Source organism: Ranitomeya variabilis, chromosome 8, assembly GCF_051348905.1.
Source record: "Ranitomeya variabilis isolate aRanVar5 chromosome 8, aRanVar5.hap1, whole genome shotgun sequence".
NCBI lineage: Eukaryota > Metazoa > Chordata > Amphibia > Anura > Dendrobatidae > Ranitomeya > Ranitomeya variabilis.
Window position 1 is genome coordinate 163,385,277 of NC_135239.1, and position 14,864 is coordinate 163,400,140.

Genomic DNA, 14,864 nt, shown 5'->3' on the forward strand with positions numbered 1-14,864 from the left:
GTGCTGGGCAGACTGTCCCCCCCCATTTCTGAGCGAACTGTCCCCCGCCCCCCTCTGTGCTGGGCAGACTTTCCCCCCCCCCATTTCTGAGCGAACTGTCCCCCACCCCCCTCTGTGCTGGGCAGACTGTCCCCCCCCCATTTCTGAGCGAACTGTCCCCCACCCCCCTCTGTGCTGGGCAGACTGTCCCCCCCCATTTCTGAGCGAACTGTCCCCCGCCCCCCTCTGTGCTGGGCAGACTGTCCCCCCCCCCCCCATTTCTGAGCGAACTGTCCCCCACCCCCCTCTGTGCTGGGCAGACTGTCCCCCCCCCCCATTTCTGAGCGAACTGTCCCCCATCCCCCTCTGTGCTGGGCAGACTGTTCCGTCCCCCCCCCATTTCTGAGTGAACTGTCCCCCACCCCCCTCTGCTGGGGCAGACTGTTCCCCCCTATTTCGGGGCGAAATCCCACCCACTATGCTGTAACATCTGGGCGGTGCGTGCTTAGGCAGCGTCCTGCCCTCGGCATTTACTGACCGCAGGCACTCACCCTGAGGGGTCTCCCATCACAGCTCACCCACCTAACTGTATCTCCCTCTTTCCGCTGTTCATATGCTTTTTTGTCTTTCTTTTAAATTGTGTTTGAATAAAATGTGAGATATTTTATGAACAATTACTTGTGCATTATCCTGTCTCTGGAACATGTCTATTTTCAATGTTATAAAAAGGAAAAAAAACCACCCTACCCATCAGGTCCATCTCCTACTAATCCAGCACTGACTCTACTGAAATGGGACAATCAGGGACCACCGGAGCGTCAGTGATGGAGTGTCGGGGGGCTGACATGTGAGTGATTGTTTCAGGGTTCTTTTGCTAGTTATGTGCTTGTACCTGTTTCTTCTTGTCTGCTGACAGTGGTAGCAGAGGTTCGTTAGTCATTATGGTTCGTTAGTCATTATGGTTCGTTAGTCATTATGGTTCATTATGGTTCTGTGTGAATTGCCTCTTTTGTAACTAATTACAGATTTCTCCTGCAGTGTCAGAGAAGTAGCCAGAAAAACCTCTTAAACATTGTTTCAACCACCTGATAGGCTACCGTTTAGCCCATACAAGGAAGGAATATACCCACTCAAAGCAACATTTAAATAGGGAGAAAAAAAGAGTTCTTTTGGGAATGAAAGGATAAAAGACAAAAGTTTATTGAAAGTTCATATTACATATAAATAACAATAGTATACATAAAAAGATACAATAAAGTGACACATGTGCAAAGCCAGATAACAGGGCACCCAGAAGCCTCCAACTACTTAAACCCCTTAGTGCCTAGCAGTCTATCCAAGTATAGAGTGCACATATAGGAGAGTACGGCACAGGCAGGTTGGTGTGGCCCAAAATGTAGTCCTAAGTATATACAATTACCTCCGCAAAAAGCAGAGTGAATAGTGAACGGAGTACTAGCAATATCATATAGGGCCAGCCAGCACTTACCACGGGTAGAGGTTGGAGGAATTCCGGGGCCGGGTGTAGAGAGAGCCCCCCGACGCGCGTTTCGCGTCCCCAACAGACCGCTTTCTCAAGGGAGGTGAGAAAATCAATGCAAGAGGACCTTTTGAGGTCAAAGGATTGATCACATGTGTAGTCAGGGCCAATCACGAGTGGTCTAAACCGGCGCATGCGCGCCGCACGCCACAGGTCCTAGAAGTGCCGGGGAGCGTCATGCATAACTGCGCACGCGCGGGGAGGAAAGCCCCAGGCATGCGAGGAAGGCATGGAGACGCGCCGCCGCACCATAGGAATCCCTGGCAGCGGAGCGCATGCGCACAACCACTCGGGGCCGGATAGAGGGTAAGACAAATGTAAGCAGAGGAAGGGTAAACGGGAGAATACAAAATATAAACGCCATATAGGTATACGAGCGGAACGATGGGGGTCGACAAATCATTGTCATCAAGGGTCATAAATCGCATAGTCATCAGCAATAAGTCCTTTCTCCATTAGTATCCACATATGATTCTCCCAGGCACCTTCAGTCAATTAGGATAGTAGTCCAGATGATCTGGATCGGTATCCCTGTCACATTGTCACATCCCTTCAGAAAGAGTGGCCCCCACTGCTAGGTCCTGCTGCAAGGATTGTAAATAAATCAGAATTACACCACATATAAAAACAAATTGAAAAAAATTAAAACTAATAAAATAAAACACCCTAAGCAAGAGTCCATAGGACTAAGACACACCCACATGTAGCGTAGTATATCAGATTTGTACTGCTACAGGAAATCCGATGTCTTATGTCAAAGACTTTTTTACCATCGGACGAATGGAAAGTGGAGCAGCGCAGGACATTTGAGCAGGCAAGACAGCGACCACATGGTATGCAACCTAACATTGGGCCTTTGGTACAGAATGGATGCTTCGTAGTGGGCACATAATGACTGCTAACAAGAAGTTCCTTTACATTTTTGGATCTTCTTGCAGTCATCAAAGGGGAATCCCCCAAAGATTCTCCCAGGGAGGGCTCAACACTCAAGATGGACCAGTGTTTTAATAGGATCTGCCGCATGTCCTCCCATTCGTGGTTGAACGTCGATATGAACCGAATCGGTCCATTATCGATGGTAGGTGGTCGAGCTCTGGTACCTCTGAGGAGGTTGCCACGTGGAGTCGCCCGTGCTCTCCGATATCCTTGCTTGATGCACCGGTTTGAATAACCCCGCGCAGCAAACCTAGATTTAAGATCGGAGGCCTGCATTTCATGATAATTTGACTCACAAAGAACGTTTATCTTTATCTCAATTACAATCGTTACCAGATATTGTCTTTAAACCAGCAGACAAGGGGGGGAACATTGTGATCTGGCCACAGGACAAATATGAGCGGGAGGCCCTCAGACAGCTGAGGAATTCCGAAACATATTCTAGATTACTACGCTACATGTGGGTGTCACAAAATCTATGTGGGACTCACATCAAGGGAACTTAGAGTCAGAGTACGGGAGCATGTGCGGGACATTTGTGCGGCCAAGACAGCGACCGACATTACCCTCCTCAAAACCATCCCCCGGCACTTTAGGCAATATCATAACTGCGAGCCATCTTCATTTAAGGTGAGGGGGATAGATTTAATCCATCTTGGTATTAGAGGGGGGGATTATAAGAAAGTGTTGGCGCAAGTCGAGGCAAAATGGATCACGCTATTAGATACGTTGACCCCTAAGGGTCTAAATGAATCCCTGTCCTTTTCCTCCTTTCTGGGACCTTGATTGCCCTCATGTTCTTGTGCTCCTGTCTTAGTCCTATGGACTCTTGCTTAGGGTGTTTTATTTTATTAGTTTTAATTTTTTTCAATTTGTTTTTATATGTGGTGTAATTCTGATTTATTTACAATCCTTGCAGCAGGACCTAGCAGTGGGGGCCACTCTTTCTATCATCTGAAGGGATGTGACAATGTGACAGGGATACCGATCCAGATCATCTGGACTACTATCCTAATTGACTGAAGGTGCCTGGGAGAATCATATGTGGATACTAATGGAGAAAGGACTTATTGCTGATGACTATGCGATTTATGACCCTTGATGACAATGATTTGTCGACCCCCATCGTTCCGCTCGTATACCTATATGGCGTTTATATTTTGTATTCTCCCGTTTACCCTTCCTCTGCTTACATTTGTCTTACCCTCTATCCGGCCCCGAGTGGTTGTGCGCATGCGCTCCGCTGCCAGGGATTCCTATGGTGCGGCGGCGCGTCTCCATGCCTTCCTCGCATGCCTGGGGCTTTCCTCCCCGCGCGTGCGCAGTTATGCATGACGCTCCCCGGCACTTCTAGGACCTGTGGCGTGCGGCGCGCATGCGCCGGTTTAGACCACTCGTGATTGGCCCTGACTACACATGTGATCAATCCTTTGACCTCAAAAGGTCCTCTTGCATTGATTTTCTCACCTCCCTTGAGAAAGCGGTCTGTTGGGGACGCGAAACGCGCGTCGGGGGGCTCTCTCTACACCCGGCCCCGGAATTCCTCCAACCTCTACCCGTGGTAAGTGCTGGCTGGCCCTATATGATATTGCTAGTACTCCGTTCACTATTCACTCTGCTTTTTGCGGAGGTAATTGTATATACTTAGGACTACATTTTGGGCCACACCAACCTGCCTGTGCCGTACTCTGCTATATGTGCACTCTATACTTGGATAGACTGCTAGGCACTAAGGGGTTTAAGTAGTTGGAGGCTTCTGGGTGCCCTGTTATCTGGCTTTGCACATGTGTCACTTTATTGTATCTTTTTATGTATACTATTGTTATTTATATGTAATATGAACTTTCAATAAACTTTTGTCTTTTATCCTTTCATACCCAAAAGAACTCTTTTTTTCTCCCTATTTAAGTGTCAGAGAAGTGTAGAATAGCCGTGCACATAGCCGTGTCTCAGTCTGCACTCTACTGTACCCTTCCTAAATCCACATTGTTCCCTGGCGAGGGTCCCAGCTACAGATGGCTTATAATCTTCTCACTGCCAATGCGGGGAGAAGGCGGATTACATCTAATGACTAATAAACAGTGGGTTTAACTCATGTTGGACTCCAGCATTAACTGGCAGAAAATAGGGTGCATGTATTTTAGCAGGCAGAAGACAGGGTGCATGTATTTTTATTAATGCACGGTACAACAATGCACCAGTCTTTTTCCCAGATCAGCATGTACAAGATGCATGAGCAGATCCTGCTCCCTGTGTGACTTGGCATTGCTACTGACACTCATATAGGTAAGGCACCACTCCAGTTGTTATTTTTTATTGCACCTCTGAAGTGGCGCTTTAAATGTAATTCACCGGCCCCTGTCTCCTACTCACCTGCCGCTGCCTTCATCCGTTTCCAGCTTCACTCCAGTCGGTCACCGTTGAAGAATGACCTGTTCGTAGCTCTATAGTGTTTCATGGAGCGCACCACAGGTCACAGCTCCATACAATCTCTATGAGAACCCCGTTCTGGCTCTCGTAGACGTGCATTGCGCTATCGTGACTTAGGCCGGCATCACACTTCCATAGAATACAGGCGAGTGCTATGCAAGAAAACATCGCATTTCTCTCGGCCCAGTATTAATCTATGGGGAAGCTCACATCACCGTTTATTTTCTCTGGAGTATTCAGCATGCTACAATTGGAACCGAGACTCAGCCTAGACTCGCCAATGCAAGCCTATGGGTGCAAGAAAAAAATCGCACAGCACTCGGACCATGCGAGTGCTGTCCAATTTTTTACGTATCAAAAGAAACAGCAAACAAACCGGGATCGGGAATAAATGGTGGTAAAATAATATATATAAATAAGGCCAAAGAGATATATATACTGTATATACTAGCTGAAGAGCCCGGCGTTGCCTGGGCATAGTAAATATCTGTGGTTAGTTATAGCACCTCACTTCTCTTATTTTCCCATCACGCCTCTCATTTTCCCCCTCACATCTCTCATTTTCTCCCTTACACCTCTCATTTTCCCCCTCACTCCTCTTATTTTCCCCCTCACTCCTTTCATTCCCCCCTAACTCTTGTCATTTCGACCTCACATCTGTCATTTTACGATCACTCCACTATTTTTACTCACTCCTCTCAATTTGCACTCACACCTTTTCATTTTCACCTCACACCCCTCATTTTCACCTCACACCTCTCATTTTCCCCTCAGTATATACATGTTTGTCATCTCCCTTATATATAGTATACACCTGTATGTCATCTCCTGTATATAGTATATACCTGTATGTCATCTCCCCTGTAAATAGTATATACCTGCTGTATGTCATCTCCTGTAAATTGTATATATCTATGTGTCATCTCCTCCTGTATATAGTATATACCTGTATGTCATCTCTTCTGTATATACTATATACCTGTATTTCATCTCCTCCTATATATAGTATATACCTGTATGTCATCTCCCCTGTATATAGTATGCACCTGTATGTCATCTCCTGTATATAGTATGTACCTGTATGTCATCTCCTCCTGTATATAGTATATACCTGTGTGTCATCTCCCCTGTATATAGTATATACCTGTATGTCATCTCTTCTGTATATACTATATACCTGTATTTCATCTCCTCCTATATATAGTATATACCTGTATGTCATCTCCTGTATATAGTATATACCTGTATGTCATCTCCCCTGTATATAGTATGCACCTGTATGTCATCTCCTGTATATAGTATGTACCTGTATGTCATCTCCTGTATATAGTATATACCTGTGTGTCATCTCTGTATATAGTATATACCTGTCATCTCCCCTGTATATAGGATATACCTGTGTGACATCTCCCCTGTATATAGTATATATGTGTGTGTCATCTCCCCTGTATATAGTATATACCTGTGTGTCATCTCCTGTATATAGTATATACCTGTGTGTCATCTCCTGTATATAGTATATACCTGTGTGTCATCTCCTGTATATAGTATATACCTGTGTCATCTCTCCTGTATATAGTATATACCTGTGTGTCATCTCCTCCTGTATATAGTATATACCTGTGTGTCATCTCCTGTATATAGTATATACCTGTGTGTCATCTCCCCTGTATATAGTATATATGTGTGTGTCATCTCCTCCTGTATATAGTATATACCTGTATGTCATCTCCTGTATATAGTATATACCTGTGTCATCTCCTGTATATAGTATATACCTGTGTGTCATCTCCTGTATATAGTATATACCTGTGTGTCATCTCTCCTGTATATAGTATATACCTGTGTGTCATCTCCTCCTGTATATAGTATATACCTGTATGTCATCTCCCCTGTATATAGTACTGTATATACCTGCTGTATGTCATCTCCTCCTCTATATACCTATGTGTCATCTCCTCTTTTATATAGTATATACCTGTATGTCATCTCCTCCTGTATATAGTATATACGTGTCATCTCCTTCTGTATATAGTATATACCTGTAAGTCATCTCCTCCTGTATATAGTATATACCTGTGTGTTATCTGCTCCTGTATATAGTATATACCTGTGTGTCATCTCCTCCTGTATATAGTATGTACCTGTATGTCATCTCCTCCTGTATATAGTATATACCTGTGTGTCATCTCCTCCTGTATATAGTATATACCTGTGTGTCATCTGCTCCTATATATAGTATATACCTGTGTGTCATCTCCTCCTGTATATAGTATATATATATATATATGTGTGTCATCTCCCCTGTATATAGTATATACCTGTGTGTCATCTCCCTTGTATATAGTATATATGTGTGTGTCATCTCCTGTATATAGTATATACCTGTATGTAATCTCCTCCTGTATATAGTATATACCTGTGTGTCATCTCCCCTGTATATAGTATATATGTGTGTCATCTCCTCCTGTATATAGTATATATCTGTATGTCATCTCCTCCTGTATTAGACCGCATTCACACGTTATTTGCTCAGTATTTTTACCTCAGTATTTGTAAGCTAAATTGGCAGCCTGATAAATCCCCAGCCAACAGTAAGCCCACCCCCTGGCAGTATATATTAGCTCACACATACACATAATAGACTGGTCATGTGACTGACAGCTGCCGTATTTCCTATATGGTACAGTTGTTGCTCTTGTAGTTTGTCTGCTTATTAATCAGATTTTTATTTTTGAAGGACAATACCAGACTTGTGTGTGTTTTAGGGCAAGTTTCGTGTGTCAAGTTGTGTGTGTTGAGTTGTGTGTGGCGACATGCATGTAGCGACTTTTGTGAGATGAGTTTTGTGTGGCGACATGCGTGTAGCAACTTTTTGTGTGTCGAGTTGCATGTGACAGATTACTGTAGCAAGTTGTGTGCAGCAAGTTTTGCGCATGGCATGACATTTTGAGTATGTGCAAGTTTTGTGTGAGGCAACTTTTGCATGTGTTGCAACTTTTGTGCATGTGGCAATTTTTCCGCGTGTGCAAGTTTTGCGTGTGGCGAGTTTTCCATGAGGTGAGTTTTGCATGTGGCGAGTTTTGTGTGAGCCTAGTTTTGCATGTGGCGAGTTTTGCGCGTGGCGAGTTTTCCATGAGGTGAGTTTTGCATGTGGCGAGTTTTGTGTGAGCCTAGTTTTGCATGTGGCGAGTTTTGCGCGTGGCGAGTTTTCCATGAGGTGAGTTTTGCATGTGGCGAGTTTTGTGTGAGCCTAGTTTTGCATGTGGAGAGTTTTGCGCGTGGCGCGTTTTGAGCGGCGACTTTTGTGTTTCGACTTTTATGTGGCGAGGTTGGTGTATGTGTGGTGAAATGTGTGCTGAGGGTGATATATGTGTTCAAGCACGTGGTAGTGTGTTGCGCATTTTGTGTGTGTTCATATTCCTGTGTGTGGTGAGTATCCCATGTCGGGGCCCCACCTTAGCAACTGTACAGTATATACTCTTTGGCGCCATCGCTCTCACTCTTTAAGTCCCCCTTGTTCACATCTGGCAGCTGTCAATTTGCCTCCAACACTTTTCCTTTCGCTTTTTCCCCATTATGTAGATAGGGGCAAAATTGTTTGGTGAATTGGAAAGCGCGGGGTTAAAATTTCGCCTCACAACATAGCCTATGTCTCGGGGTCCAGACGTGTGACTGTGCAAAATTTTGTGGCTGTAGCTGCGACGGTGCAGATGCCAATCCCGGACATACACACATACACACACACACACATTCAGCTTTATATATTAGATATAAATAAAATTGCCTTTATTTAGTTTTTGGCAACTGGCACTACAGCTTGTGCCTGTACTTGGAGTGAAAAAATATGTAAAAAAATCTTTAAACATAGAACTAATAAATATCAGGACGGACTATAATATATGCAAACTTGTGTAGGACTTAAGATGAAAAGCACAATACGTATATATATATATATATATATATATATATATATATATATATATATATATATTCCCGATCCCGGTTTGTTTCTTTTGATAGTACTCCGAGTGGTCTGCCACTCACTTTTTGATGTATCAGTAACCCCTCTCCCACTCTACTTTTATCATTGCACCACTTATGTAATTGAAGTAAATCTTCTTTCATTTATTTATGGTGGGTTAGTCTTTTACTGTGTACATCTTTCACAATTTTTTACGTGTCCTTTGAAATGCCGGCAATTCATGTGCTGCATACTGTAAAATCACACTGACAGGTTAGAATAGAATAGATATATACCCATATATAGATATAGATGTCAGTGACACACACATGTATATGTATTTATATTACATACATAGATCAAAGAAGAGCCGGCAATTCATCTGCTGTGTACTATAAAATCACTGCAGGAGCCTACAGGATAGAAGAGATAGATTACATACAGTAAATACACAAAGAATAGGTAAATTTACAGATGTCTGTGGCAAATACAATTAGTACAGTGTGTGTGCAAATTACTGGACATGTATTTAATAAAAGATTGTTTTTCGGAAAAAAATGGCGTGGTCTCCCGTGCAATTTTCATAAGCAGCAGAGGGAAAGCCGACGGCTGGGGGCAGATGTTTATAGACTGGGAAGGGGGTAATACCCATGGAGCTTCCAAGGATATTAATATCAGCTCACAGCTGTATAATTAACCTTTACTGGCTATTAAGATGAGGACCCCCCCAAAAAAAATGACGTGAGGTCCCCCTTTAATTAACAACCAGCAAAGGCTATGCAGATAGGTGCGGGCTGATATTAATAGCCTAGGAAGGAGCCATGGCTATTGCCCCCCCCGGGCTAAAAACATCAGCTCTCAGCCACCCCAGAAAAGGCGCATCTCTAAGATGCGCCAATTCTGGCACTTAGCCCCTCTCTTCCCACTTGCACTGTAGCGGTGGCAAAGGGGGGATAGTTGGGGGGGTTGATGTCACCTTTGTATTGTCAAGTGACATCCAGCCTCAAGGTTAGTAATGGAGAGGCGTCAATAAGACACCCCCATTACTCACCCCATTGTCACATTGTAAGAAAACACAGACACCCAGAAAAAGTCCTTTAATTGAAAAAATGACAGACTCCTTTAATAATCTTAATTAAACCATACTTACCACCTCACCCATTCCCCTGATGCCCTCGTCATCTGCAGAAGAGGTAAAAAACCAAACAACAGTATTCCTCACCTTTCTGCAGAGATGCCTTTAATCCATTTGTCCCACAACGGGTCTAGCTCTGCTTCATCTAGATGGCAGGCTGCATGGTTGCATGATGCGACCATACAGCCTGTCATCCTGTAGACACTGAGCAGCGTGTGCTCAGTGTCTGCCTGTAAACTGATATTGTTCTGCTCGCGGTGCTATTTGACAGGTCCTGCGAGTTCACGGCCACCTATGTGACGTCTGGGTGAGCGCCGTGGGAAATTTTATACACTTTTAATTGGTGACACACGTGTCTTTTCTCATTGATGTACGCACTGGTCCTTTTGCGTTCCACTGTCCGTAAATGAAGCGGTCGCGTGTCTGACTAACCGAAAATGATGTCATGACTTACTCAGGGCAGTTACGTTCCGACACTCCGGCGTGTGTCTCAACCAACCGGAAGCATCGGCAACTACAGTATGGACGCGTGGTCTTTTTGCTGCCGAAACATGCACTTTACCATAGGTGATTCTTTTCATTGGTGGCTACACAGAAAGGGGTGAGTCCTCATTATAATAATGAGCTTTCACCTGCATATATATGTTCCCCTTATTCAGGGATTTTTTTCTCTCTGCAGAACAGGACAGGGAGTGGAGGGACCCATATTATTAAGCACCTAGCACTTTATTAACTGAATACATTAGACAAGTCAGTCCCCTGAAGAGCTGTTTGGACAAAACGCGTCGGGCACCCAAGAAGGGAGAGTGCAGGGCCTCCAATTTAGGGCTAGCTGTGGACTGCCCTTTTCAGGGCAGGAGTTTTTTGGGGCAGGTATAGAGTGAGCTGTCATAGGAACCTACATGGTTAACTGGCATCCCTGGGACTCACCGCTCAATGTACCTTACTGAGCACAAAACTACTCCCTATCTATTTTAAGGACTACAGAATGGGTGAGAGATTTCCATTTATTTGACCTCAACCATCTTTTATTCTGCGTCCTAATTATATTATGTTGATTATATGCATGTTAATACTGTAAAACACATGTCCTCTTTCAAATTGTGTGTTTCTTTCTGACCACTGTCAGACCACTGTATTACAAAGACCACCTTGAATCAACAGGACTTGATTTACTTTATCTCCTATACTCACCCACAGGGATAATTGTGTTTGTCCGCAGTTAGTGACTCCGATACTGCAGGGGTTGTCACTTCTACTATATATACGTTTTAACAAATTGGAAGGACAAATCTTCAGATCTTGGCTAGATAATTCTGCATGTCTGTATGTTGTGTCTTTCGTCTATATGGTGGCACTCATTTTATATTTAATAATATTAAAATGTATGTTTTATTTCTCACAAATTGCTGTTTCTAACTTACACTAGTGAGAATTCTGTGCTGTTAGTGGGCAGTTAATCCCACCCTTTTCTATAATACCCATATTAAATGGATTTAGTTTCTGGTTCTGAAGAGGTTAACAACCCTTTATTTGCTGGTCAGAAGCATGCAGCTCCATTTCAGCTGCTTCTGATCTGGTCATTACCTCTTCCTATATGTACTGGTGAGACCTTCTTGTCCCTGTCGGTGAAAGATTTGTCTTCCTGTGCTGTGTGCTAAAGCTAAGTGGTTTGAGTAGAGTTGTTGTAGTAGTGTTATGTGGTTTGCTGTAGTACTTGTGTGTTTATCTCCTGGTCTCTGTTCCCATTTATTTTATTCCTCCCTGTCCCTATCCTCCTCCCTATTGTTGGCTAGAGCTTTTGTATGATGATGGTTTTCTATTATCCTTATTTTGACTTTATGCCTTGTTTACATTACATTTCTGTCCCATTCCTCATGGGGTGGGGAAGGGGACAGATCAGGGTTTAACAGGAGCATAGTAAGGTCATGGACTCAGGCCTCTCTACCTTCAAGAGTACCCCCGGGACAGGGATAGTTATGGTCCCAGTTCTAGGGACAGTTTGAAACCCCCCCCTTCCTTACCAAAGTCTGTCGCAGCCGGAGGGCAAGTATATGACCTGGGGCAGGGTGCTAATATTTAAAACACCACTCCAGCGCTGGAATAACAAACAAATGCTGGAGTGGTGTCTTAAAGGTGCACTCTTATGACCTTTTTTTCCCTTAAACCTATGTATGTTTTCAATGTGAGTATGATAATATACTCATCTACCTCCATCTTTCTCGTGATCCATCGCCGTTCTGCTCCTCTTCTCAATGACGTCACCGCTCTTCAGACTCTCCGGGTCACTCTATGTGATGGGACCTGTAAGTGACGTTAGAGCGTTAGAGCGAGGGTTCATAGACTCACATTGTAAAAGAGACTTCCGGCTCACACACAGAGCATAGACTGACCCGGAGCGTCTGAAGAGCAGTGATGTCACTCAGAAGAGGAGCGGGATGATGCTGGATAATGGGGAGAACAGCAGTAGGTGAGTATATTAACCCCTTCACCCCAAAGCCTGTTTTCACCTAAGTGACACGGCCAATTTTTACAATTCTGACCACTGTCACTTTATGAGGTCATAACTCTGAAACGCTTCAACGGATCCTGGTGATTCTGAGATTGTTTTCTCGTGACATATTGTACTTTATGATAGTGGTAAAACTTCTTCGATATGACTTGCATTTATTTGTGAAAAAAACAGAAATTTGTCGAAAATTATGAAAATTTAGCAATTTTTAAATTTTTCGTTTTTATGCCCTTAAATTAGAGAGTTATATCACATAATATAGTTAATAAACAACATTTCCCACATGTCTGCTTTACATCAGCACAATTTTGGAAACATAATTTTTTTTTGTTAGGGAGTTATAAGGGTTAAAAGTTGACCAGCGATTTCTCATTTTTGCAACAAAATTTGCAAAACCATTTTTTTTACGGACCACCTCACACTTGAAGTGACTTTGAGGGGTCTATATGACAGAAAATGTCCAAAAGTGACACCATTCTAAAAACTGCACCCCTCAAGGTACTCTAAACCACATTCAAAAAGTTTATTAACCCTTCAGGTGCTTCACAGGAATTTTTGGAATGTTTAAAAAAAATTGAACATTTAACTTTTTTTTCACAAAATTTTTACTTCAGATCCAATTTGTTTTATTTTACCAAGGGTAACAGGAGAAATTGGACCAAAAAAGTCGTTGTACAATTTGTCCTGAGTACGCCGATACCCCACATGTTGGGGTAAACCATTGATTGGGCACATGGCAGAGCTCGGAAGGGAAGGAGCGCCATTTGACTTTTCAATGCAAGATTTGCTGGAATTGAGATCGGAGCCCATGTCGCGATTGGAGAGCCCCTGACGTGCCTAAACAGTGGAAACCCCCACAAGTGACACCATTTTGGAAAGTAGACCCTCTAAGGAACTAATCTAGATGTGTGGTGAGCACTTTGAACCTCCAAGTGCTTCACAGAAGTTTATAATGTAGAGCCGTAAAAAAAATTAATATTAATTTTCACAAAAAATGATCTTTTTGCCCCAAATTTTTTATTTTCCCAAGGGTAGCAGGATAAATTGGACCCCAAAAGTTGTTGTGCAATTTGTCCTGAGTACGCTGATACCCCATATGTGGGGGTAAACCACTGTTTGGGCGCATGGCAGAGCTCGGAAGGGAAGGAGCGCCATTTGACTTTTCAATGCAAAATTGGCTGGAATTGAGATCGGAACCCATGTCGTGTTTGGAGAGCCCCTGACGTGCCTAAACAGTGGAAACCCCCACAAGTGACACCATTTTGGAAAGAAGACCCCCTAAGGAACTTATTTAGATGTGTGGTGAGCACTTTTAACCCCCAGTTGTTTCACTAAAGTTTAGAATGTAGCGCTGTGAAAATCAAAAAATCATTTTTTCTTTCCACAAAATGATGTTTTAGCCCGCAATTTTTTTTCCCCCAAGGGTAACAGGAGAAATTGGACCACAAAAGTTATTGTCCAATTTGTCCTGAGTACGCTGATACCCCATACATTGGGGGGAACCACTGTTTGGGCGCACGGCAGAGCTCGGAAGGGAAGGAGCGCCGTTTGAAATGCAGACTTAGATGGATTGGTCTGCAGGTGTCATGTTGCATTTGCAGAGCCCCTGATGTACCTAAACAGTAGAAACCCCCCACAAGTGACCCCATATTGGAAACTAGACCCCCCACGGAACTTATCTAGATGTGTTGTGAGAACTTTGAACCAACAAGTGTTTCACTACAGTTTATCACGCAGAGCCATGAAAATAAAAATTTTTTTTTTTTCCACGAAAATTATATTTTAGCCCCCACATTTTTATTTTCCCAAGGGTAACAGGAGAAATTGGACAACAAAAGTTGTTGTCCAATTTGTCCTGAGTACGCTGATACTTCATATATGGGGATAAACCACTGTTTGGGCGCACGGCAGAGCTCGGAAGGGAAGGAGCGCCGTTTGAAATGCAGACTTAGATGGATTGGTCTGCAGGTGTCATGTTGCATTTGCAGAGCCCCTGATGTACCTAAACAGTAGAAACCCCCCACAAGTGACCCCATATTGGAAACTAGACCCCCCACGGAACTTATCTAGATGTGTTGTGAGAACTTTGAACCCCCAAGTGCTTCACTACAGTTTATAACGCAGAGCCGCGAAAATAAAAAATATATTTTTTTCCACGAAAATTATATTTTAGCCCCCATGTTTTTATTTTTCCAAGGATAAGGCTGGTTTCACACTTGCGTTTTTTTTAAAAACGCATGTGTGAAAAAACGCATGTAATCGCGGTAAAACGCATGCGTTTTTTTAGACGCATGCGTTTTTATAGAAAAACACAAGAAAACAAGAAAAAACCCTAACCCTACCCCTAACCCTACCCCTACCCCTAACC

General features: G+C 43.4%; 1 protein-coding gene across 3 annotated transcripts in view; it reads left to right on the forward strand.

Moving 5' to 3' along the window:
- The window catches only part of C8H22orf23 (chromosome 8 C22orf23 homolog), a 44,456-nt gene that overhangs the window by 961 nt on the left and 28,631 nt on the right, over positions 1 to 14,864 (forward strand). Inside the window, exon 1 of one of the 3 annotated variants that reach the window (XM_077276492.1) lies at positions 709 to 826. The exons of the other annotated variants lie outside the window; for them this stretch is intronic. Coding sequence (XP_077132607.1) covers positions 771 to 826 — 56 coding nt within the window. The 5' untranslated portion in view covers positions 709 to 770. Of the gene's footprint in view, positions 1 to 708; positions 827 to 14,864 lie in introns of those variants that run through there. 3 annotated transcript variants of the gene reach the window in all.